The following is a 27176-nucleotide window of genomic DNA, read 5'->3' on the forward strand; positions in this document are numbered from 1 at the left end:
AAAGCTTCTTATTTTTCAGGTTTATATCAAATGTTCTTGAAATGGAGTATTGTCAGTTTGTGATGGAGTTTTAAGAACAATTTCCACTTTAAACTTTGTCTAGATTGTTCAAGATGTTTTTAAAATCCAAATAAGATTATCTTTTTGGTTTTAAGAACATTTATATATCAGATTCTTGCATATCTTTATTAATCCTTGATGGTTTATGAGGTTCAAAACAGTATCTCTGTAAGTAAATTCTTTCATTCAAAAGTTGTTTTCTCCCAAAGAATCTCAACACATTTTGCAGTTACAGACATTTTTTATTATTATTATTTTATTTTATTTTCCCAGGAACAATTTCTGATGTATGACTGGTGTTAGTGTCATACTACGTTGCCTTAATCTTGCATGGTTTGTCATACCATAGCTTTTCTCCACCTCCATTATCATCACAGCTCTGCTCTGTGTCCCATTTTTATATTCCTAGCAATATGGTTTCCAGATTTAACACGAGGTACCTTTTTAATTCTTAAAGCCTTTCCTGGTCTTAAGCAGTAATAAACTAATAAGCTGTCAAGATTTGTCATGACTTCATCTGCAATATCATGATGATCTCCTATGGTATAAGGAATTTGGGGATACAAAAAGAGGACACTGGCTATTTACAGATATAAATCTTCTTCCAGGAAAAAGAAAAGACAGAAAAATAAAGCCTTCATTATTAAACCTAGACTTAACTTAACTTTTCAGTTATGAGATTCAGCACTTTGGGGTTTTTTTGGTTTTGGGTTTTTTTTTTCTGAAGGCTTTACTCCATGTAAATAATAACTGCTGTCGTAAAGGGCCAGGTATTAGCATTCTAAAATGCTGCTTTATTTGCTATGGTATGCAGTAAGCACATGTATCTCTGACCACTAAAAAAATCGAACAAGCCTTTTTCTATTAAACCATCAGCTGCTTCTGTGGCTGGAATTCTGTCAAATACCTGCTGTCACCTGGGAAATTGGTGACGTGATAATAAATACCTCATTTACAAATCCCCTTGTAATCTTTGTTACCCAGGCCTACAGCTACTCCGCATGCGCCACAGTATGTGACCTCAAGTACTTGGCATCCTCCTAAATCATGCACCATGGATGCCAACACTGACAATGCTAAGCCAGTGGCTTTCAAGGGGTCTGTGAGGCTTGGAGCGGGTACAAGTCAGAGGGAGGCCAGTTTCGTCACTACTGGCCAGAAAGTCCCTCTTACTTCATCCAGTAAACAAAGGTACACTGTGATGTGTAACTGCGTAACTGACCTCGTTTGGAGCTTTGGAATGGTTTGGTAATAACAAACTCTAACTCCTTCAGACAGAAATGCCCATTGCCTACAAGGCAAATGTCTAAGTTCTACAAATTCCAGCAACTTCTAGTTCATGTGGGTTTGACATTTTAAGTGGCATTCTTAAGGATCGCACCTACAATATAGAGACAACAGTCATTAAGCACCTTCTGCAGAGAAACAGCAGCTGATACTATTCACTGTATTTCTACAAACATTCCCATATTCAAATGCAAAACTCTTACAGGTTATGTCTTGCTCTAAACACCTTCTCCAGCACTTTTTTCTACAAATGCTACAATAAGAGATAATTTTTGCCTATTCATTTTTATTTTTGTTTCCTATATTTTCAATTCTTTACAAGAGATCTGTTGGAGGATTTGAAACAAAAAGAACTTCATGTATTACATAAAGGAGACTAAGTACTGCTTTAATAATCCACTCAATTGTTATTTGGACAGAAAGTCTCAGAACTTAGGACTTTACTGAGAGAAAGAAGTGTAATCTGCGCTTATTTTTTTTAATGTTAGAGTGCGTTTCTTGCTGTGTTTTCTCATTATGGTTGTTAACCATTATTTTCCTCTTAACCTCTACTGATTCCTTTTCATGGGTGAAAATCAGCTGAGAAGAGATATGTGTGTTTCTTTTCATCCACGTAACTTACTCACATTGTGCATTTTATGTTTGTTTGTTACCACAAATATGGAGATGTTTGAGAACATCCATTTCCTTTGATTTTCCTTAAAATACAAAATACTGTAAAATTAAAAGCATAAAGAATGACTGTATTAAAAAAAAAAAACCCAAACCAATTCCATAAAATACATAATAATGAAGCTGTTATAATAGATGATCTATTTGATAAAGCAGCATTCACATTTATCAGTTCTTAAAATTATTCTGCACCTGAAGAACTAAAAAAAAAAAAAAGAAAAGAAAAAAATCAGATTTAAAATCTAGAAAGGAGGCGATCTTGAGAAAAAAAGTTATTTTATTTGAATATCTAAATAAAATTATTTAAAGTTTGTGGTGGTTAAACTAAAAACAGTCAAGTTAGTCCGAGTTCCTTCTATAAAACTGAACAGAGAATTAGTTACCAACTGCTATAATTTATGTCACCAGATATCACCCTCACTTTTAAGGTTATATCTACATCGTTTATATTTATTCCAATTCTTTGTTTTGTTACTTAATATATTCTACCCTGCTGGAAGGTGATCAAGCTTCTAACATTTTGATCACATAAAAAGAACTGTTACAAACAGCATGCAAGATAAAATTTGTTTGTATTTCTTTTACATTATATAAGGTATTCCAGTATATTTGCATTTATTTTATTTATATGTGTTTGTCTAGTTCAAATCTGTCTCCACAGAGACCCATGTCTATGCATATTCTTATCTTTTTTTTTTTTTCTTTCATATATACATTACTGAGTATGTGTTTTGGTTAACATTTTGGAGATCATTACAATTAAGTAACTTCACTGTTTTCTTTTATTTAAGGTATGAAGTCTTGATTCTTTTGAAATCTGTAGCAAATTCGCTTTCACATCAGTGAAAATAGAAAGACAGAAGAGGTGAAATCCTAGTTTGTGTTTGGTTTTAGGACGTATATTAAGTTCCATTTTTATGTGCAGTATAGTTTCAGTCCTTTCCTGTTTACCAAATTAAAGATATGTTAAGTAGTAAATTTTGACTCAACACCTTTTAATGTGACAATTCCAGTACCCACTGCAAAAAAAATCCTGTGAGTATTAAAACTCGGTAACAGACTAGCTCGTGATGCATAGCAGTGATATATAATATACAGCTACTCTGTTACATGGTCTATGTAATTGATGCTGTATTAGCTAAGTGGAAGAATTTACATCATAATGCAAATGCATCAAGATGGAAGAACTGATCTGAATTTCAAATGCATATTATGATGGACAAACTTTTGCAAAACTGTTGCAAAACTTTTGGTGTAATGATTTGAAAACTAGAATTGCAAACAGGATGAGTATTTTCAGGATCTCACTTGTTATGTATAGAATTGCAGATGAAACTCATAAGAGAGAAAACACTGGTTTTCTGCTTTTGTTGTGGGTTGCATTCAACTTTGAAATTGATGAGCAAAACGACCACACTTCCATTTCAGCTAATCAAGCAGTAAAATATTCAGCTGAAATAAGACACCATCATTTAGACTACTAAACCATACAAGAAGGTGGAGGAGGACAGGGGAAATGGGACAGTCCCTTGAAGAGCAAGGGGTCTCACGAATTCTGAAGTACCAAGCACTCATTCAAGGTCCTGATGAGTATAACTTGTTGAATCAGTGCTTCTGAGAGAAGCAAAAGAAAATATTAGAATGGCTGAAAGACAGAGAAAAATATTTGCACAATGGCAAACTCGCATAGGAAAAAAGGCTGAGAGAAAGAATGTTTGAGGGCTAAGGTTCAGCTGAAAAACAGTTGTGGAACTGTAAGCTTTCTTTTGTTATTTAATACTTACTGTGCTCAGGAAAGAATATTTTGGGCATTCTTTGTACATTGCACAAGAGAATCGCCGAATTCCATCACCCTGATAGGAGTCGTTTGTAAGAACCCAGAGATGTGGCAGGATACTTAATCAGTTAGGTCAAAAGAAGTAAAAATATATCCATTATTTTCTTATACAAGAAACATATACAACTATGTCATGTACAGTAATGCCCTCATTTAAAAAAAAAAGATGTATTAGGATAACTACTAAAGAAAATTAATCTACAGCACAATAATATGGCATCAAGAAAAATGTCTCTTATGCCTGGGGGACATATGCTTATACTGTCACTAAAGTTTGTGCCCCAAAATAGCATAATAATCTAAAATAATCAAATTACAATTAGTTATTTTTCAGTGGCTTATTTGTTCTGTGGATAATAATTAATAAAATCCACAGTAAAATCTGCCTAAACACAAAATCAAGCTTTATTCTTTTCTTATTTCTCCCTTTTTTTTTTTTATCCCCCCCCCCCCCCCCCAATTTTAAATGACCTAGTGATTTTTTTTAGGTTTATTGACAAGTGAATAATGAATGTACGTATTATTCTTTTGTTGATATTAAGTTCATTGAAACAGTCAGCAAAGAACTTGAATCTTGTATGTCCACTTAATGATTTGTTTTGTTTTGTTTTTCTTTATTTGAGGTAAGAGCTAGTGGAAGACAATAAACTGAACCTCCAAAAGATTGGTTCATTTCTTAGCAGTGGATGGCTTTGACTAAACTATCTTGCAAAGCTGTCTAATAGGTAACTTTGCCCCATTTGTCTATCTGTAAGAGATAAGTAATACTTTCCAAATTTGAGTGAGGCTGCAAGGCTGAAATACGTTAATGAGCACTGGGTGCTCTGATAGCAGGTGATGAAAGACACTAGTAGTTCTGTAGGCTACTAAAATGGCCACAGGATATGAGACTAGATTTTTTATTATTATTATTCATTTCAATTAATCTATTTTGCAATCAAATAAAGAGAAAATGAATTAAACGTTAATATTTCTCTGCTCCATGTTATCTGTGCCACGATAGCGTGAGAGGGCCACAAGGATAACAACTGATGTTCATCACCCAAGTGGTTTTAAAACTGGTGTAGTAAAATTTTATGCAACATCTTCCCCTTGTATTTTGCTTACTCTTCTATGTATAAAAAGGCATCTTATTGTTTGATGGGTTGGCCAGTGTAATGTAAGGTGAATTTAGGTCAGAGATGAATGGACTCCTTTTAAACATCTTTCCACTACCTGTATTGCACAAAACTGATTAAACCCAACACAAAACTAAGCTGACTGGATTTCTAGACTATCAGAACTTGCAGGAAACCTGCTGATACAGGACTATGATAATATCCTTTAAATTGCTTTTCTTCATCTAATTAAAAAGTTTACTCCTAACATAAACTTCAGCTCTAGGAGTAAATACTGGGTGAAATTTATCCAAGTTCAAAGAGTTTGTGACAGACTCTTTGCAACCGTTTAAGTACTGCACGCCACGTTTCCTACCACTGGCTTCAGTGGGAGCAGGACTTAAGTGTGTATAACACCTGGGATAAATTTCAGTCAAGCAGGACCAAAACTGCATTACAGTCTTAACTGCACATCCAAAAAGGCCTAACAAATGTCTTTTTTTTTTTTTTCTTTGCATAATTGTGCTTTTCTCTCAGTAACACAGCCTGCTACTATGTTTGCAGCTTCAGGTTCAAACATAGTAGGTTTTATGTTCTACTTTTAAATAAGCACCTTCTGAAGATGCTTCTTGTTTATTTAATTTAACTCTAATTAGTACCCCTGTCGAGCATGCGCCGGTGTCTACCAGTTCTGCCTCTGCTCCTGCACCACATGCTTCAGCACATCAGCCTGCTTCTGCTGCTCAAAATACAGCCAGTCTGATGACACCACCAGCAACCACCTCAGTAGTGCAAGAGTCTTTCTCATCCTCCTTCCAAAGGTAATGCTTCATTGCTTTGTCCTTTCGCAAATACACCCCTGTATGGCTCTGGAAAGGCTGCATACACGTTCTTAACTTAAGAATGTAGTATGTAAAACCTGTAACCTATTTTATATGCTTTTCTACATTTTGGTGTGTTTTCTTATTTTGAAGTACATTGTTCTTGTTTGCAAAGAATTTGCAAAATAAAACTGCCCTAAAGATGTAGCTTTAAGTCTGCAATACAGCTTATGTTTTCAGAAAGCAAGTCTAGGGTTAAAACTAGAAATGTTTTTTCACCACTTGTAATAAAACCAAAACAACTCCTCATAATAGTTACAGTGGTTGAATGAAGGTTCTTTTAATAGTGTTTCTGCAGCATGACATGAAATGGAGAATTAGAAAATGTCATTTACTCACATGATTGAGTTTACCATATCATAGCAGATGTCAGTAAAACATGGTGGACAATGAGCAATATGTCAGTAAAACCACACATTTGATTATTGACTTGCTCTGTAAGGTATTAAGTCAATTAATTTCTATTAGATTTATCTATTCTCTTTCCTCTAATGAGATTTAGCTATAGAGCTAAAGTGAGTTTCAAGGAGGTATGCATTCATAACACTTGGGACTACAGTAGGAGTTGCATATTAAAAGCTGACAGACGGTCTGTGAAGAAATATGTGGGATTTATACTGCTGTCACTTACATTATAGTAATTTTGGAGATAGTAAGAGTAAATTCCTTTGGTGCATGTTATTCTTTTAGCTTCGTTATTTGCTACATGAATATTCCTAAAAGATGTGTATTTTAGCATGTTTTGAAAATCCAAGGAAAAACACGCTTCCAGTAACGTAAACTGCTTTAAATAATTGAGACCTAAGATGTAGTCTGTCATATCTTAGATTTGTGTAAATGGAATTGGAAATTTTCTCTTGGCTCTACTTCTTGTTTAATTTTTGCCACTTGACTTAAATTATTTGTGTATGCCAGCTACTTAGTTTCTCACTTTAGTCAGTTTTTACCTAACCGTGACCTACCGGAGTCCAATGACTGTTTTTATTCCAGTACAAGAAAATCAATCATCCAGTGGGCAAAGGAGTTTTGAATAAGGTATTATTCTGTAATTCAGAACTGTGCTGTAAGGCACTTTCACATGAAATAATGCTACGGTTCAAGTAATCTTCATCCCACAGTTGAAACTGTAACATGAAGAAAATGGATTATCTAATTACACTTCAAAAATAAATGCCTCTACTAAACTAATCATGCCAATGACTTGTGTTTTAAATAGGAGAATCTTTTGTTTGGTACTGCTTCCATATTAAAAAATTTAGCTTCAATTCAGACTCAAACATCTTCAGATCTTGCAGATAAAAACATGTATCATTGACAAAAGTCCTGTCCTGAAATATTGTCTTTCTTAGTTATCAATAGACTCTGGTTTTAAGATTTTTACATAACGTGTGCATTTTGTCTTGTGTTCTGTAGGAATGTGCTTGGTTGTGCTATTCTGTAAGTCTGCAGATGTATGCTACAGAAAACCTGTTCCTGGTAACTATGCAGCGGTCCTCCTGTATCTGAACTCCGACAAAGCTTGATTCTGATGTCACTATTTTTGTCCCTGTTAAATTATTTTGTACATGCTTTCATGCTTTTACTGTGTCTTCTGCAGAGTGCTTGCAGCCCCCAGCTCTCTTTCACAGCCTAAGCCTTTCCATGGGTCCAAGAACATGTCAGTAGCAGCCTCCACTATTTCATCTGCTATCTCATCTCAGTCTAGGTATATTTGTAAAGCTGTCTTCTTTTTCTTTTAACTTAATTTGGTTTTATTCTGTATTGCTCTCTCCAGTTTCAGCTTCTTAAGAGATTGGCTTGGCAGAGACTATTGAAAAGCATGATGTGTTTAAAGGAATAGCCTTCTTGCTTATCTTTCACATTAAAACCAAGCTAAGAAACACCAAAGTTTTAGATTTAGGGTATGTGACCAAAAGATCCTTTTGGAACAAAGGTATTTTGGTTGGTTGGTTTGTGCTGGTTTTGCCAAATTAAAATCTTTGTCTAGTGATGCTGGGTGAGAATGACAGACTTTTTTTTTTCTTGGTGAAAACACAGGATCACAGGAATCACAGACCTTCTTTTATTATGCTCTTAGTCATGACTAATGAAAGACCACTGATGGGGAAAGGTAGCATCTATCACTAGAAAGAGGGAATGCTGCTGTACTGCCTCACCGCTAAGCCTTTTCATTGCTTTCATTAACTAACTCAAGTCTCTTGTCAAGACTAACAGAGGAGGAAGCTGTAGATTTTAAGATTTATTATTTGAACACAATCTTCAGAAATAATGAAAAACTGAATCAGCAACACATTTGAGATTATAATTATCCATGTCTGTCTTACCTTGATATAAAAAGGTAGTTAGGAATCACTCAAAGGTGATATTTGAAATGAACAAAGCATGCAAGTTTGAAGGCTACATATCAAGAATTATAATGATCTTTCTCGTGAGTATCATAGAAAGTAGCAGTTAAGTGCTATGCATAGGTACATACTTGAAAGCATTTTGGTTGGCTTTACATCACTGAAACCAGTGCAAAAATGAAATAGCTACAGAACAGAAGATCAGAAGAGTTCTGAGATTTAGGACGTAAACGTGGCTGTTTACAGCCATGGGAATTACATAGTGGATGTAATTCCAGCATGGAGCTGATAAAACATAAGAAATAAAATGAACTGCTGATGTAATTCTATTTATTTGAGTGGAATTATACTAATTGTAACTCTAGTTTCAATTAAACTATTGGTTGGTGAATGTCACCAGAATGTTACCAAGAATAGAAGGTAAGAACAGGTGCAAGGGTGTTTACTGCCACTGACATCTAGTTTTATGTATGAACCTTGAAAATTGCAAAGTGATGACTTATTTAGGGAATTAATTATTCATTAGTGTCTATCATAAAATACCTTAAGAGGACCTAATTTTCACATTGTGAAAGTCATAGAATCCTTTAGCTTGGAAAAGACCTTTAAGATCATCGAGTCCAACTGTTAACCTAGCACTGTCAAGTCCACCACTAAACAGTGTCCTTAAGTGCCACATCTACATGTCTTTTAAATACCTCCAGGGATGGTGACTCAACGCTTCTCTGGGCAGCCTATTCCAATGCTTGACAGCCCTTTTGGTAAAGAAATTTTTCCTAATATCCAATCTAAGCCTCCACTGGCACAACTTGAGGCCATTTCTTCTTGTCCTATCATTTGTTACTTGGGAGAGTACTCAAGGCATTTCAGAAGTAATTCTTATGCTGCTTTCTCGTTCAATCCTGTGGTATGATTAGGCTCTTAAATGTCACCAGTACTATTTTATCCACTGTTTGTTTTACTAACAAATCTCTTTTAGTCAGTTGGAATGATCACCTATCTCTGTGAGAAGAGGGTCCTACATAGCTGTTGTAGGAGACAGTTAAAAGCCTCTTATAACCAGGGAAAGAAAGTCCCTTGCTTCCTAAGCAACAATAACTGCATATTTGAGCTTGATTAAACACTGGCATGCAAAACCTATTTATGTCTTTTGAGCTACAGAAAAGACAATTTTAGTGTTTCTCTCAGTTGAAGACTGAAATGTATCCAACAGTCAGAACCTGAAATTAAATTGAAGCCTTGGTGACTACTCTGGCCAGAGAACATCTATTCATGTTTTATTAGCCTATATCTTAGGACCCATACAAATCTTGCTATGAGATGTATATTTTTACATACCTGCATAAGAGATTTCCTTGGTATTCTCCTAAGTTCAGTGAGAATTGTACATAATAGCTAATAATAGGTCTGTGAAGCCTGCATGTAGTAGTCGTACTGCATGTAATACTTTTTATTTCTGCAATATATGCATATTTCATTGAGATTAGCATTCATATTACAAAAGGCCCTAGTTTTTCCCCTTCAAGAAAAACAATCAGATAATGAAAGATTTTCATTTAATGAACAATTTTGGAGGAATGCAGAAAGATAAAATCACAGATGCTTTCCATATATCGCTTTTAGGACTCCATTGGTAAAATCTTAATCAGATTTATTTTATTGTCCATCCAAGATTAGAAAGGCATTTTTACACTTGAGTGAAAAAAATCCTACTCATTGACAATTTCTGGTTATCTTGAATAGGAGGATATAAGGGGAGAGCTAAAGAACATATCATACTTCTAAAATGCCAAAACTACAAATTTTCCAGTTTTAAGAAATGGCTTTATTTCAGAAATAAAATTTCCTTTGGATTTTGTTGTTTTTATTCTGTGAAGCTATCTGACTAGGTGAAGACAGACATAGATTTGAACACTGAGAATGCTGCTTGTAAGGGAGGGGCATTCTAAAATTGGACTATTGAGTTATAAGACCATACTTGGAGTCATCTAAAAACTTTGGAAACCCTCATGAATATGTGAATCATAGCATCATGAGTGTTTACATCAGAGTTATAAAAGTGGTAGATATCTAGAAACCTTTCAGAGACAGACAGTTTATCATCATAGAAAATCCTTAAAATAAGGCTGCCCAAGTAGGTAGAAGGCATGTTTTCACAAAATGGTTAATGCATGCATATGGGGTTTTTAATTGAAAGCTATTCATTTAAGAAGCTCATAATTCATTTGTATTAGTCACAGAACTATGGATAGACCTTCTGAATCCCAGAATAGGCACTCTTCACATTGAAGTGTGGTAGCTATGCTGGTCAGGAATAGAGTATAACAGTTACTTGGGATGGATTGACAACTGCTGGCATAGCTTTTGGTATAAGAATTAGATGCAGATATCTTTTGTTATCTTTTGGGATAACTCTACTCTTCCATAAAAGAGCTATGTTTGTCTTGGAAATGACAGTTAAGCAACAATTTTGTATAATTTACATATAAACAGCTAATAAATTAGTATAAAAATAGCTACTATTTGCTGACATTACTTGCATGGCTATCTTGGAGCTAATATAATACTATTTCTTGATTGAGCCTTTATCCATTTCACTTTAATTTCACATTCCTTTAATGGGGAGAAGGGAAGCAGTGCGAGGCCTTGAAACTATAAATTCATTTGTAGTTATGTATCAATATGGACTAATAGGTGTGAATCACAATTTTAATGAGTAATGAGGATAAAAAGATCACCCTGAGATATTAAAATTTACTTCCAATTCAAATGTCTTTTACCTCCTGCATTAGAGGCATGGACCATCTTACCCTTTCCTGCCCCTTTGAAAGGAAGCAGGTTGTCTGGGGAGGCTATGCGTCTCCACTCTCAAAGGTTTTTAAGACACAACTGGATAAAACACCGAGCAACCTGGTCTGACCTCAGAGCTGGCCTTGCTTTGAGCAGGAGGTTAGATGAGAGACCTCCTGAGGACCAACCTGAAAGATTCTGTGCATCTATGAAAAACAACAGTCCATTTCAGAAAGCAATGCTTTAATCGGACTACTAAAACCTATTGCTTGTACCTGGCAATTATTTAAGTCAAAGATGCAAGATCTACAGCATAGCCGCTTTATACACTACTGCCCTAAAATCTTACTTGCCAATGGATGACACAGGTATCTATCATGCTGACATAGGCTTCAAGCTGTTATCAGCAGGCAAATGTTATTGTGTTAGCTAATACCTCTCTTGGAAGTTCAGTAATTCAGCAAGCCTTGGAACATAAAGGCAAATCAGAAACTTGTAGGACCTGTATAAAATTGGTTCCCTGATAATCAGGTACAAGAAGCAAACTCTGTTTGGTTTTGGAGGGCTGTGTTGCACCTGAAATAGGTTCTTTGTGCACTACTTCCACGTTTGTTTTAAAAACTGTCATGTATTATAGCTAGTGTATTCAAACATAAGGGACTAAAACTGGCCTCTAAATTAATTTATAATTCAAATTTTGAGCATCTGATAGTTTTCATTTAGAAATCAAGCAATGCACTAGTATGCCAAAATACAGACTTAAAAATCCAGGTTCAGCTTGACATCCACCATTGGAGCATTGCAGCATTTCATATAGTTTTAGTACAAAATAAAATATGGATGACCTTAGTTACAACAGTATCCCCATCCTGTAAAACATGCTCAGGTAGAATGAGGCTGAGATTTCACCAGCACTGTTCCAGTGTTTGTTGGGGTTTTTTTCCTTCTAGATACCTTATGAAGGTCCGCCGAGAAAATGCAGGAGGATTTCTTGATCAATGTCCTTAACTATTTAAATCTGATTTTAAACTTTGGTAGATCCAGTTCTACAGTGATTTTGCTTTTGTGAGCAAGGCCAATATGCATAATACCTAACATGAGTAAAATCTTTTCCTAAATGTTCCTAAAGAGGAATGTTTGAAGTAAGTCATTAATCTGTAACTGGTTGTGTTACTTTTAAATCTGCAATGTTATCTTATGTTTTCACTTATGATCTTACTTACAAAAAACAAAGCATAGCAGGAGTGTTTTAAAAAAGCTACAAAGCTCTTTATGCAATTGGTTATTCCATCTGGGGGGTAAAAGTAGGGCAACCAGCGAGACAGCAGTCTGGCAATACAAAAACAGGAGAAACGATGGAAAGAGTTGCAATTATGGTTCTAAAAGGAAGGTGTAGCTTCTGTCATCCTAGGGGTTTAATCCAGGCACTGTGTCTGTGGTAAAGGGAAGAAAACCTCTTCTTCAGAAGCTAGGAAAATAACTGGCATATGATGGGCTTCTGGTAATTCTGGCAAATGTGGGCTGTGCTCCTGTGGGCTGTGATTGATGCCATGCAGCCCTACACTTCTCTGCATTTAGACAGGATCTGTGTTCATTCTGAATCCTCTTGTTTCTCAGATATTACATTGTGCAGGCTTTTAAGTACTTTCTGCATTTACATAAATTAATCATTTATGTTCTGAAATGATGCTGTTTCCCCAAGAAAAAAAATCTACCTGTTTACCTAAGACTCTGTTTAGTAAATGAACAGCAGAATAGTACTGCAAGGGAAAAGTTGAATGTGATGGCTTGATGTTGTTGCTTCAACTGCTTCCAGCCTGTCCTTTCTGTGGGGTTGTGCAACTTAAGCTTATGACACAAAAAGAAACTCATACTTATTTTTCTGTGTTAATACAAATAAATGGTGAATGTCAAACCAAACAGTCCAGTGGTTGAATTAGAATTCCACAACTAAAGAATGAGCAAAGCTGGATGAGAGTGACTTATGGAGCAATATACTCAGCTGATTTATTTATGTTACCGTAATTCAGGGTTCACTATGATTCCTGGCTTAAATAAGATAAGCAAAATGTAATACTGATCTTATATGATTATAAATATGTACATGTTGTTTACTTTAGCGCTTAAAAGCACCTCTTACTCATAAGGAAATTCACCGTAGGACAAGATATCCCAATTTTCTTGCTATATTTTTTTTTTCAAATACAACTTTTGTCTCATTTTAGTTTCAACCGGCATTCTTCCACCTCCGTCAGCTACCAGTCAAAGAAGAGGTATAAAAATGTTTTGTGCAGCTACTCTACCTTAAAAGCACTTAACAAACCAGTTTATTGCTGCTAATAGGCATCTAGTGAAGTGTTAACATAAAAATGATCTGCTTAGAAATATTTACTCTTTCTTTTTCTGACAACTAATAGTTTTCAGAGCCAGTATTTAATTCGCTGCTTGTCACATGCCATTGGCTGCTACAGATCAGTTCAGTAAGGGTGCTTTCACTGCTTTTCGAGATGCCATTGCTTCCTGTTCCATTAAAGCATCTTTGTTCCTTAGGACATCTTTTTATTCTTTCTTTCTTACTTTCTTTCTTTTAATCACATGCTATTTCCTTTTCTTCAGCAGAAATTCTGATAAATCTTTTAACTTCACTAAAACCCTTAATGATGTAGTGTAACACTTTCTTTCTCTTTGACAAGCCTTTTTATCTTCCTTACTTTATTTAAATGCACTTGTGAAAGAGTTCAGTAGTTGACTTTTTTTTTTTAATTTTGCTGTGATTTTAGTACTATGAATACATTTTTTGGTGTGTGTTGGTTTTTTTTTTTTCAACTTCATTCCTCTGAACATACAAGGAAATCTAGTGGCATGGTTTTACCATGCTATTAACTTTGGGAAACATTTGAATTTTGAATAACCATTTTTCTTCATGACAGTCTAAGTGTCACTAATCTGGCTCAGAACTTCTTTATATATTTTGTGCATTAAGAGAGCTTCAAATGAGTCTTTCTACCAATGGAACTGCACATCTGGGAGTAGACTTTCCTGAGTGTATGCCATTTTCAGATTAAGGCTGTATGACACATGATTTAAACTCTTTTAATCCACATTGTAAATATGGATCACTGATCCTGTAAAGGTAAGTATGTTTTACTGGTTTTCTGTCTAGTTTACCTTGAATAGTAGATTTTAAAACAAGGAAAAGTCTTTTGATAGTATGTGTTTAGCTAAAGGCATTTTGAAAGCTGTATGTGAAGCCAGTGTTCCTGAAGTGTACATCTTCCTGTCTGTGCTACGGTAGGAGCAATGATCCTCTGTCCCGTGACCCTGAGTACAGTGCGTTATGCACTACAGATGAGGAGGTATCAACAGGAAATAGATGGTAAGAATGGAAAGTAAAAAGTCTTACTGTGCTTAGAACAGCTTTGGCAGTTACAAAACCACAGTGCAGTTAACAACAGAATTTACAGTGAATACAGAGTCCTGTTCACTCGTGGTATAGTGGACCCAAATCCAGGCCTAAGCCCCAGACTAGGTACAGAAATAATTAGCTGTAGTCATTGTAGCAATAGCTATGTTTCTAGGTCTAACTAAATAGACAAAATAAATTAGCCTGAGGCAGTAATGCTATGCAAACTAGATCTATAGTATAAGCACTGTCAGAGTAGCAAAAAGCTATGTTGTGAGGATAGGTTTATTTTGTTCAAAATTAAAAATCAAAAGTTTACATTTGTCAGAATGTTTTTTACCTGTACTGGAAGGAATTTGTTGAGTTTGCCATATGTAAAGTTCTCTCCAGTTGGCATCTATTTCCACTGTTAAACTACAAGTCAGGATGGACCAATGGCCTGGCTAAGCTGCACGCTTCTTTTCTTATGCTGACAAATGTTTTCCTATAGACAAAGCCACTATGGAAATAACTCTTAAACTATCACCACAAATGGATAGGGATCTGGTTCACACAGGTAGGGAAACTGAAGGGAAAAAGAAAGTAAAACTATGCTTTCAGGGTGAGTAAGAATGATGTTCAATAGTGAATGGTTTTTATTACTGCACGCATCTTGGTACTTGTTGCTTCCCTTCCTTGTACTTCTTTATTCTCTCTTGCTTGCTTTGTTTGTAATGCTCTTTTAGTGGTCTATGAAGCAAAATCACTACAACTAGAATCATCCTAAGTTACAGGCAAATAGAAGAGGCATATATTTCAATGTGTTACTGTAATCAAACTCAGAATCACCATCTGAGCCATAAAATAGAGAAAAGCTATTTCTTGTTGATGTTTGGAATCCTGAGCAAATGTTTTTAATCTAGGAATGCAGAAATTGCATCATAATATTGCATATCACGTGCTTTTGGGTTAGCTGAATCTGAACATTAGAAAAATGAATGTAAATTGTGGTTTCCGTCTAAATAGGGAAAAGAGTTAGTTGCAGAAATGTTTTTTAAAGGTCACTACAGTCTTTTTGAGAAGAGTACAATGCTTATAAACAGTAGTTAGTATTTGTAGTAGTAGTAATTGTGCTGAGCCAGTATCTTTTTAAGTCAACAAGATGTCCCTCATTGATTTATCTTAGACAAGAACAGGCCTGTTTGTTTGTAGAGGGACAGAAAACCCAAACTTTGTATGCATGTTCCTGAAGTTTGATCCCTTGTTAAACTGAGAGTTCCTTTAATAAATTTGTCATATTCCTTCAGTAAGCTATTTTCTGTGACAAGAGCAACTTGGCATTACTCAAATCTTTATTTGGCTAATTTTTCTTTCCAAATAATTGTCCAAGCCTTTCTTAGCAATGATAAAGACTAATGAACCTCACAGTATTCTCTCTGTAGCTCTCAAGGACAGTTCCCCTTGGAATGCTTTGGAAGCTGCCAGATCTGTTATTTCATAATCAGTAACTTTTGCTGTTTATGAAGTTGCTTATACCTTCATTTTGCTTTTAGAAACACAAGCCAGTCATATACACCAATGCCAGTTTCTGGAAGCTATGGTGAAAGTCCTGCTGCTTCTGCTACTTCAAAACTGAGAGTTGTTACTACTGCCAGCATAAAGCCCTCCGTCTACCAGCCAGGTAAGGTGACTTCAAAGTAGTGAAAGGATTCAGAACAAAGTACTGAAAGGATTCAGAAAAGAAATGCACCTGCACATTCCTTTTAGAAAAAGAAAATGCAAAGAATGCATATTTTGCAACAGGACACACACATATCAGGAAAGATTTATATACATGGAACCAAATGCTGCTATTTGCTAGTTTTGCTTCAGATTATCTGAAGATCAAGGATTATATTGTATTTGTATTCTGCTTTGGAGTGAAAATGTGGAACAACTGGGGGAAGAAGAATAAAAGCAAGGGAAAAGTCTGTAATAAATGCATAGCCTGATTTTTCAAAAGAAATACATTGGGAAAATAACCCAGTGCACCCAATTAGGAGCCCAGTGACACTTCAGAATTGATAAAATAGCTTAAGAATGCACAACTCAGGAGGGAGATAAAATAAGCGAAGGTAGCTTGTGTAGGATATATTTACAAAATAGATAAGGCCATATATTGAACTTTGAGAAGTCAGGCTTATATTTGAAATAAAGAATAACGTATTAAAGTACTTCATAATGCTATGCTTCCATTTCCCACAGATCCAGTTACTGAAGGAATATATTTGATTATTCATTCATGTGGAAAATATGCTCCCTGATGTTATTTAAATTCCCTTTGTATTAATGTGTTACAAATGGAGTGAACTTCTAAAACTACTGATGACCAAAATGTGAACCTTCAAAATGAAGAAATTAAATGAGGCAGCAATATAAGTCTAAATGCAGTTCTGTTTCAAATTAAGCTTGTTTTGATCTTAGCAAGAGAATTGAAAAGTTGATTTATATCTTGACAGTCAAGTAAATATGAAAAGGCCGAGAATTCTAACAGTCTTAAACTCTGTCTTCTGTAATGCTGTATCTCTGGATCTACTGAAATGAAACCAATGCAGGCATTTTACTTAAACATAAAGCAGACAGACAGATGAGTTGATTGATCTTTATATTTGAGATATAAAGGTGGAAAAAGCCAGTTCGGAGCTATCATGAGCTATTTAAGGGTCTCAAAGTAAATAAAGGTTTCAGCTTCTGCTCATTTGCTTTTGGTTAAGTGTGTCAGCATATACCATGTTCTCACTGAAGGCAAATGTTACTGTTTTTGTCTTGCAAAAGAGGGAAAGATGAAGACAGAGGATTTATTTCCATAATGCAGAACAGAGCAAACTGTGGCAAGTCAACATATCTCCTAGATGAGATTGATACTAAGCCCCATGCTCGTTTGGGGGAAGTATAAACTTCAGTTCTCGATATACAAACCTGCCACAGAAATAAATCTGTAACTATACCCAATTAGTAGCTGTATCTGTTAAAGAAAAAGGTGGCTGTTGAATTAGGCTCTCAATAAGAGGCAATGCTTTTGTTTTCTCCTGTGATGGGCATCTTCTTTGCAATTCCTTATATTGCTGGTTTTGAGCCCCATTGCCTCCCAATAAAGGCTTAAAATACACAGTATGGAAACGCTGTTCTGTGTCACTATGTATACAACAAACTTAGTTCAGCTGTATATATTGTCTGCCTGTGTGTGGAAAATTCTTATTTTGCAGGCACTGCAAGGATATAATGTACTCTAGAGGACAGGAGAAAATTCAGAATAATATCTAATGTGATATATTACAAAGACAAAATTCAAATAGCATTAAAGTTGACAGAGGAAGAAACAGTAAGTCCCCCTGTATTGTTCAGGAGTTTGAAATATCCAATAAAGGATTCTAAAATACCTTTGTAATTGAACCCCAAAGTGACTCAGGTACAAAAGAGATTATAGACAGAGATTTTATTGAAGATGTTTGGGGTTTGTTTTGGTAACTTTTTAAAGTTTTATATATTTGATGTAGTAGCACTCCATACTGGTTTTGGAACATGAGCTGACCCTAGAGACAGTTGCAGTTGCAGTCCTGAGCAAATGGGAAATTTGTCACTTGGGAAGAAATGGAGGAAACGACATTTCCTGTCACAGATGGGAAAGATCAATAGTACTTCAAAACAAGACAGTTATAAAACTTCCTCACCTAACTTTGTCAATGCCTATAAATTCTGTCCTGCAGTGTAAAATGCAACCTCAATTTGAGAGGACCAGCTGTTCTCAAATTACGACATAGGAGATCACAAGATACATCTTTTTCTTCCAATCCAAGTGCAACCTCAGGCATTTGCAGTAACTGCACTCTCACTTTAGCAAAGAATTTCTTAGACTTCTATTTTTGTAAATCCATTGTGTGAAAAGGCAAAAATAGTGGAGACTACTATAAGGATTTGCAATGTAGAATTTAGAAGAGGAATGTCTTTATGCTAGCCATCAGTGTTAATGGGAATGAGATGACTTGCTTCCCTTAAAAATGTGGGCCAGCAACTTCCAGATCAAAACACCCACCAACAGCCTCATATATGCAATATCCAGAAACCTGAGTCAATCACTAAGAGGGTTTACAAGACTATTTAAATCTGTCTCAGATTGAAAAAAAACAATGGGGCTAAATCTTGTTTACACTGAAACCAATCTCAAAATGAAACTGCATTGTTAAGTATCTGGCTCAGATGGGAGTAATTAGTAAGTCTAACTTTAAAGAAAGATGCTACTTTGACTAACCTAACTCTGGTGGGAATTTTCTGCTGCTAAAAATCATTGTTTTCTTCCTATAGGAGAAGCTGTGAACTCTGAAATCATTTCCCTTCCCTGTCCCATAAATTTCATAATCTGTTTTTAAACGGAGCATAGACTTCTTTTCTGAACAAGGTCCACTAGATGGCAGAAAATACTTGTGTATTCCTTTCTTCTAGGCTTTCCCAGTCTAGAATAGTGATTTCATATATTCCAAGCAACTCAAACGCCAGTTTTATACTATGAAGTAACGTGATGCCTAGAAGTAAGAAAGCAGAACTTTCCTTTTAAATCCTTAGGTCCAAACAGGACTACTCATGTATGTAAAAGTGCTCAAGTGTAAAGGCCTGATCCACTTTCCTAGAAATTGGTAGAAAATTCCCACAGATTTCAATGAACTTTTCACTGACTCCTAAGCACATTCAATACTAAAACAGCAGGTTATGTACCGTCTTTCATTTTAAATTCTTCTGAATATAATAGCGTCTTTTCATAAAGGACTTGTTGCATTATCTGCTTTGTCTGTCATCTACTATGTACTGGAACAGTATATAGGAAAATGTGGGGCTTCAAGGATGCAGACACTAAGTGTATAACAAGCCAAATCAGTTGAGGTTATGAATTACATTTGTTACTGGAAAATTATTATTAAGAATAACAATGACATGTTCTACTAACAAAGAAAAAAAAAAAGGGAAATTGTTTTCACAGTGCAAGCTAGTATGTAAGACTAAATCATTCGAGACTATATGAATCTTTACTAAATGAATCTTTGGTAACACGCCTTTTTTTCTGGAGGGAAAATATCTATTGACCATAAATGAAGAGCTGATGGGGAGAATTCCAAATTCCCCAGAAGCAAGGAATTGGCTTGCTCCTATGGCTGTTAAGAGAGACCTCTTCTCCTGCTATTCTCTGAGGATAACAATAGTCCCATTCTTCATCTCCTACTCTAAAAGAGTCTGAGGGCTGAGAAACAACGTGATAGAGGCTGGGTTAGTGAATTATTTAAAGTATTCATTTTTTAACAGTTAGGGGTCAGCTCATACAATACTGGTATTTTGAGAATCTATTCTCTGATATACGGAATCTTAGTACTTTTTAATAGCAAACAGCACCTTTTATATGCTGCATGTATGTTGGAAGACTTTGAAATACATAAGCAAGGTGAATTTGAATGGCAGTAGCTACTAAGACAAGAGTGTTGTTCATATAAGCTTAGGGATATAGCTGTAAGATAATAATTCCCTCTTAATAAAAATAGCTAAAATCTCAAAGTTAGTGAAACCTTTCTAATACATTGCAATGACACTTTTTTAAATCAATAGTAAGTCCAGCCTGCTCACGCAGGGGGGGGAGGAAATATGTTGTAATAAATCCAGCCTGTAAAATTACATGCTAATGGCTGAAAAGAGAACTCAGAGCAGTTGCAAACACCCAACATTTGTCATTTGGCAATAATTCCCCTGGTATCTTCTCTCAGGAACTGGAAAAAAATTTCTGTTGCTGCTTCATTTTACTGCGGCAAGTAGAAAAGATAGACAGAGTAAAAAGAAATAAAAGGTAGAGAGAATGAAAGACAAAGACCCTTCCCCAGTGTTTATCCTTCAAAGGAGTCTAGATTAATCTGAACCGAGAGAAATCATATACTGTCTACATTGGTTGGAATAAACAAACTGGAAAAATAGAGCACTGACATTGTGAGATGAAGGAAGAAAAAGTGAAAAACTAACAGGTTGTAAGCTGAATTTACTAAAGACAATCATAGAAAAAGACATCCTAAAAATAGTACCTGGACTGCATTTGTTCTTCACTTCTGGAACTCTGTATTTGAGTACCTGACCATTTTGTTAGGCCCTCTGTGGGATACACTGCTGTACTTTGCATGAACAGGAATTAGCTCTTGGGGGAGGGAGAATCCTTTCGCAAAACTGAGTGACTAGAAGTCACCTTATTTAATTACAGAGCCTCGTAGGTGGGAGCCTTTTGAACTCACCAATTAGAGATGAAATATTGCCTTCTAATTTTGTCTAGCTTAATACCGTAATACATAAATAGCAACAGCCTCAGGATTTAAAGAGATTGCATATAAACTCTCTGTTCTGAAATCTTTAAACACTGTTTACCATTCCCCAGTAAAAAAAAAAAAAGAAGCCTCAAGCTAAGGTGGGATACAGCTTTATGAAGCAGAAATGTTGTTGATGCTGTAGCATATGAAAGTTTTATCAAGAAGATGCATTAGATTCAACTCTGAACTCAAGAAAATCAGAGATCGCTAGGGGGATCACAGTGGATTGATATATATGCAATTTAAGCACCTGCAATTGCCAGCAACCAGTGTATGTTATTCTATGTGGCAGGGTGTGGTCTAAGGGAAGTGTTATGTAGAACATAATCTTCCCTTAATTATCCAGAAAGATCCATGTTACATTCGGAACCCTCTTCTTGGTTGAAATACCTTTCTACCTGCAAGCCCCTTAAAACTGTAAATGTCACTGGGATCTACTACACAGAGTGTTTGCCTAGATGGCAGGAGAACTCACTTCTCTTCCCAAATCTGTGCTCTCTCATTTGGGCAAAACTCTCCAAGCTTCTGTTCCTCCTCACACAAACCAACAATCACTCACTTTGTTTTCCTTGCAAAGGAAAAACTGCTTTTAGTGCTCCTGTACTTGGCAAAGTGAGGCAGTTTGTTGGGCAGTGACTTCAGCCCTACACAATGCAAGATCTGATGTTTTGAAAAGAGCAGGGCAATGGGAAAACTTGTTGGTATGTGCATGCTCTAGCTCCTGCTTATTTTTATGTGATAAAGCTCCACCCAAGATTAGAGCCTGGTGCACACAAACACAGAGGCAGTCTGCACTGAAGATCTTTTGTGATAGTCAAAGGGTGAAAGAAAGGAAGTATAATATTTCTGTTTTATACATGGGAACTGAGGCACAGAGATACTATGCTTTGCTCGAAGTTATACAGGAAGTCTGTGGCAGAGCCAAGAACTGAACTGAGATCAGTCATAACCGCAAGTCTGGCCTTCCTCTAAGTGCTGTTGGCTTTGTCTTGCTGGTCATGTGAGCTGAACTGGCTCCCTCAATATTGCTTCCAGTGCTCTCTATCCTGTGTTCCCTGTGTGAGCCTGTTTTTCTTCAAAAACCTAGGAGTAAAACCTCCAAATTACAGATAAAGTGACACGCTGAATTTTAGTGAATATAATGGAATCAAAATTTAAGCATAACTTATTGAAATTATGGGGAATTCCATCTAAAACTTTATTACACCATCTGGCCTTTCTATTTTTAACCTGTCTTAAACAGGTTATATGGCAGTCTTTGAAGTTATCACAGAATTGTCATATCCATTCCCACTAGAAAATGAAGAGATGCCCTTGAAAATGGTCTCCATAAAATCTGTAAAAGCCAGCAGGCAATGACTTCTGTAATGCATGTGGACTAGAAGTCAGTGATTGTGCTGATATCGTTGGCTTCAGTCCAGAATTAATGAGCAATAATGGGACAGGCCATAATTGTCATCTGAAGCTTTTATTTTTTGTGTGTCATGGAGTACCCTTTGGTAAGTGTTGCTGTTTTGCCATCAGAAGAAAAGACTTTAAAATACTTCTTGGTTTCTTTTGGGATACTTAAAACAGCACCAGCACCAGTTCATTCCTACACCCCTGCCAACGCTGAGCCTGCAAGTCGCCCTCCCTGGGTAACAGATGAAGCCTTTTCCCAGAAATTTGCACCTGGAAAAACCACCACCACTGTCACAAAGCACATCCTACCAAGGGGTGCTCCAATACCATCTCCTGCCTCAACTTCGGCTTACCCATCTCCAGTTTCAACTTCTTCCCAGGCTCCTGCAATAGCCCGGGGAACAGTTCAAAGGGCTGAGCGTTTTCCAGCCAGCAGCCGAACTCCTCTCTGTGGGCACTGCAACAGCATAATTCGGTAAGGTCATGAGGTTTTGAAGAGGGATGAAGCAGAAAAAAATTATCAGAGACTGGTTATTGTACATTAATATACAGTACCAGAGCCTAAAACTCAGTTAAATTACCCAGCAGGGATGTCTGTTGTCTGCTTCATTAATTTAACATTTCCAGAGCTCATTTTGCTATTGTGTGGTTCCCTTTTTATCACTGCAAAGTTATACATGCTAATTGTTTGTTTCTTGGATGCTGTGGCAAATCACTGTTTGTTTTTTAAACAAGTTTCTGGTCCTCAGGTACCCATGAAGGAGGTACATACAACTTCATTGGGTGGGGGGGGATTATGGAGAGAAAAGGAACGAGACATCATTTTGGAACAGCAGCCAAATGTAATTGTTGCTTTTGTGTCTGGAGAAAGATAATGCCTACACTCTATTACCAGTGATTCATAGCATGCCTCTCCCTTCTCCTCTCCCAATTCATTCTGCTGGACCAGTGCCCATTGTTACCCTGTGGACTGCTAACCAACTTTAAGTAATCCATGTTTAATGACAGTCTCCTCCGCTAAAAGGAGCTAGTTTGGTGATGTAGAACTGCTGATTATTGCCCTTCATATATTCTGAAATGGAAAGACTCCAGTAATAATCACTATATCTAATTACAATCAAGAGTAAATCACCAAAATGAATTTAATGTGTCTTCCATACAACAGCAAGTTGTCATCTGATAGTCCGACATTTCTAGAACATGCCGCATGCAGAGCACTCTCAGATGAAAAGAAGGCAGGAGACTTTAGGAGCTATTGCGAGATGTCTGTGTGTAGGTTTGAAAATTCACCTGCTTTTTCATGCTTTCAAATAGTAGCATTATCTTCTGTTTTACAACCCTTGGCCTTTTCCTGTTGTCTTTGCAGCTGTTTACAAAGACCACTTATAGCTACACAGACATGGAAACAATTGATGATTTTTCCAACAGTTGTCTGTAAATCCAATGTATATGACTAAACAGTAATGAAATAATTTAACCAATTGGCAAAGTGTTTGAGTAATGACCTTGAAAAAGACCATTTCTGTTCAGGCTTCTGGATCTTATTTTAATATGCACCTTCATGGTTCAAGTAGAATGCTTGTTATACATGTATGCGGTGTCTAACAAAGTGGGTTTGTAATGAAGGGTCATTCAATCTTTTTGCAATACAAATAAGATAATTACAATTGTTTACAGGGGTCCTTTCCTGGTAGCCATGGGTCGCTCTTGGCACCCAGAAGAATTCAATTGTGCTTACTGCAAGACATCCTTGGCTGATATGTGCTTTGTGGAAGAGCAGAATAGTGTGTACTGTGAGCGCTGTTATGAACAGTTCTTTGCACCAACCTGTGCCAGATGCCACACTAAGATTATGGGGGTAAGAGAACAAGCTTAACCCTTTCTCCAACTGTGTGGTTCACTGAAATAGTGAAATAGTTTAGACTGTAAGCAATGAATGTAGATAGTTAATTATTTCCCCCTTTTTAATAATAATTTCCCAGCCTGTTGATTATTCAGAATGAGAAACATATGATTTTATAATAATTTTTATCTATCCGAAATCTTGGATATTTCTGTACCTTATTCAACTCATAGACAGAATATGTACTTTCTGGATAGTTCTTTGCTATCCAATACACACACTGTTACTTTTATCTATCTTTTCCTTATATTTATAGTAAAAGACTTGAACTGGGGTTTTTTTCTTATACAGGACTTAGTCTAAATTTCAATGGAGAAGTCAGTGATCTCAGGAAGAGACCCATCGTTCTTGCTGCACCTCACTGGTAGCTAGCAACACAGCTGCCAAGAGGAATTCTGCTGACTTCTTATAGTTAAGAAAATACAGAATAAATACAAAGATCTGAATTCCAGAAAGCCAAAAATAGATGTCACTTTTGTCTTAATGTACTCATGCTTAGGTACAAGTAAATTTGCTCTACATATACCTTAGATGGTGATGAGTTTGGAATACCATAAGATAATTTTGGCAGCATATTTATGCATGCAGTTATAGTGAATATATGACATTCTCTTAAATGAAGAAGCAAGGAGTACCACACTGGTTTTTTCACTGCTTAGCTGTCACCTTTTGACATCTGTCTAAATGTTGGCATTGACAGACTAGATCTTTTTCTCTGCAATTGCCAATTAGGGATGGCAGCATCAGACATCTATGGTGAAGCTCTGGCTCCAACCAAGTCTTGTTTGCTACTGCAGCAGTAGGAGTAATTTTGCAGCAGAGTACTGACTTAACTTACCTAATTAATGCTGCTACAAATCAGTTCCCCATTACGGATTTTCATCAGGAAAATAGCAAAGATGCCAGCTGCCTCTATTTATATTAATAAGATTTCTCAATCTGTTTTTTGCTTCTTAACTCAGTGAGGTTCATAAATGGATCCAAACCTATTTATCAGTGATAGTTGTTTTGCAAACAGTAACAGAAGTTAATGAATCTCAAATGGTGATTCTCTAATGAGATATATGGCAAACATAAATTAGACTATTTTGTCTGTTCACTGGATTGAAAGCATGGAAGAGGACTTCAATCCCTTTTGTCATAGTCAATAGAGATTAAAAATAATCTTTAAAAGAGAATCAGAGTCTATGTATATAATTGGAAGCAACATAAAATAGGATCTAGATTCTCAGCTGGTGTAAATCAATGCTGTTTCACTGAAGTTAACAAACTTAAATTAATTTACACCAGTTAAGCAGCTGGCCCTTTGAAATCTGGACCGTTTGACAGAGATACACTGTCAAACATCGTCTTGGGCACAAATACGATTGACAAATTAGCAGGTAACCATGCATCAGAGCTCAGTACAGCAGCTTTTGGACTTGGAGGACTTCTGTATGACAAGATAAGAATGAAGCAGTAATAGAGATGGCTCCATACTGGATAGAAGAAAGAAGCTGATAAAATCTGGATACTCAGTTCAAAAGAACATCAGTTGCACAGAATTTGTTTGTTTGTGATGAACACATGGCCTAGGAACAGACACGCAGACTCATTTTCACTAATCACATAAGTTAAAAATCTAAGAAACTTTAAAAAATTTTTTTAGATTTTCACATTAGTTTGTGAAGCATTCTTGTGAGAAGCTTAAAGAAATTGGTACATAATCTAAGTTGTTTTGAAACATCAGACTTAAATCACTTATCCCCTGCATGCATTTCTTGGTCTTAGAGAGAAAATTACTCTTTAAAATTTATTTAACAATCACACTCTTGCATTGAAGAGTTCATACTAGTCGTGTCAAAACAAAGGAGAAAATAATCAGGATCTTTGTGCAGAATCTCTCCTGCAACAGCAAATGGGCATGTTGATACAAACAGCTGGCTGAACTATGTTGTTTCATTTTGGCAAATACATTGTTCTAGAAAGTCTGCAGTCCTATTTCCTCTTTCTTTCCAAATGAGCCCAGTTTCTGTCATACTTCTTTCTTCTGAGGAGGGGAATTGGCTGATACAGAAGGGAAAGATTTAGAGCATCTCTGCCTTGTGTTTGATCTCCAGTAGGTAGTTGCAGGGCATGCTATTCTGCTGGAGATTTTTGTTTGTTTGTTTGTTTGTTTTACAGGAAGTGATGCACGCCCTAAGACAGACTTGGCACACAAGTTGCTTTGTCTGTGCTGCTTGTAAGAAGCCATTTGGGAATAGCCTCTTTCACATGGAGGATGGGGAACCTTACTGTGAGAAAGGTATGGCAAACTGGACAGTTCTGCTCAGTAATAATGTGCTTCATGTTGTATGGAAGCAATGTAAGAATAAAGCAGCTGATGAACAAAATAAAATCAGTAACCCATCCAGCATGGATTTTGTTCGCACATTTCACATACACAAGTGTTTCCCTCTCTGTGTTTTTCTCCACTTTATATGATAGACTGGCAGAGCACTGGTCTTTTGCCTCTATGTCCCAGAATGCCTTACCTCATTTCTCTCCCTTAGATATTTACCTTCCATTTCTCTCCCTACGCTTTTTTCCCTGTCCCCCTATGTTTCCTGGTAGATTCTGCTCACTAGAAATCTACAAGTTATGGGGTGAAAAATTCTTCTTTTAGGGTTCTGGTAGCGCTTCTATACAGTATGTGTGGGTTGCTGCCCACATTCTCTCTAATAAGTTGCTTGAATATCTGATACTGCTACCTCACCCTAAAACTGATCAACCAACATATATGAAAAGACAGCTCTGCTCAGATATGCAACACACAGTAGTCCAGATTTTGTTTTCTGAGTGCTGCAACAAATGAACTGCTTCTTGCCAAATAAGAGAGGAAATGGCCACATTTTCCCAAACTATGGAAAGGGTAATATGGTTTAATGAATGGTGCCTGCCATTCAAATGAGTTGCCCGACATGGTCAGGAAGCAGGTTAAGGTTTAAGTGGTATTCTCTCTGTAAGCCCTGCCTTGTCCGTTTAATGACCTTCTGGCATACTTCTCTCTGGACATTCCTTCCTTATGGTTGCGCAGATCAAATTTTACAAATCAGAGTAACTCTTAGTGAAGAGTGAAAACCATACAGCATGACTGACTTGGCACCTACCCTTCAAAATCAGAGGTTCTGCCAT

At 36.3% G+C, this 27176-nt stretch overlaps 1 protein-coding gene across 10 annotated transcripts in view; it reads left to right on the plus strand.

The window, feature by feature from the left end:
• LDB3 (LIM domain binding 3) overlaps window positions 1–27176 on the plus strand; it is a 128886-nt gene that overhangs the window by 94236 nt on the left and 7474 nt on the right. For 2 of the 10 annotated variants that reach the window (XM_052798829.1, XM_052798830.1), the window contains exons 10-17: window positions 1045–1251; window positions 5610–5774; window positions 7432–7539; window positions 13195–13242; window positions 15905–16032; window positions 22295–22595; window positions 23798–23978; window positions 26187–26307. In XM_052798829.1, the coding sequence (XP_052654789.1) occupies window positions 1045–1251; window positions 5610–5774; window positions 7432–7539; window positions 13195–13242; window positions 15905–16032; window positions 22295–22595; window positions 23798–23978; window positions 26187–26307 (1259 nt within the window). The remainder of the gene's footprint in view (window positions 1–1044; window positions 1252–5609; window positions 5775–7431; window positions 7540–13194; window positions 13243–15904; window positions 16033–22294; window positions 22596–23797; window positions 23979–26186; window positions 26308–27176) is intronic. The other 8 variants (XM_052798831.1, XM_052798833.1, XM_052798832.1 and 5 more) reach the window with 8 other exon arrangements.

Source organism: Harpia harpyja, chromosome 10, assembly GCF_026419915.1.
Source record: "Harpia harpyja isolate bHarHar1 chromosome 10, bHarHar1 primary haplotype, whole genome shotgun sequence".
In the NCBI taxonomy this organism is placed as follows: Eukaryota; Metazoa; Chordata; class Aves; order Accipitriformes; family Accipitridae; genus Harpia; species Harpia harpyja.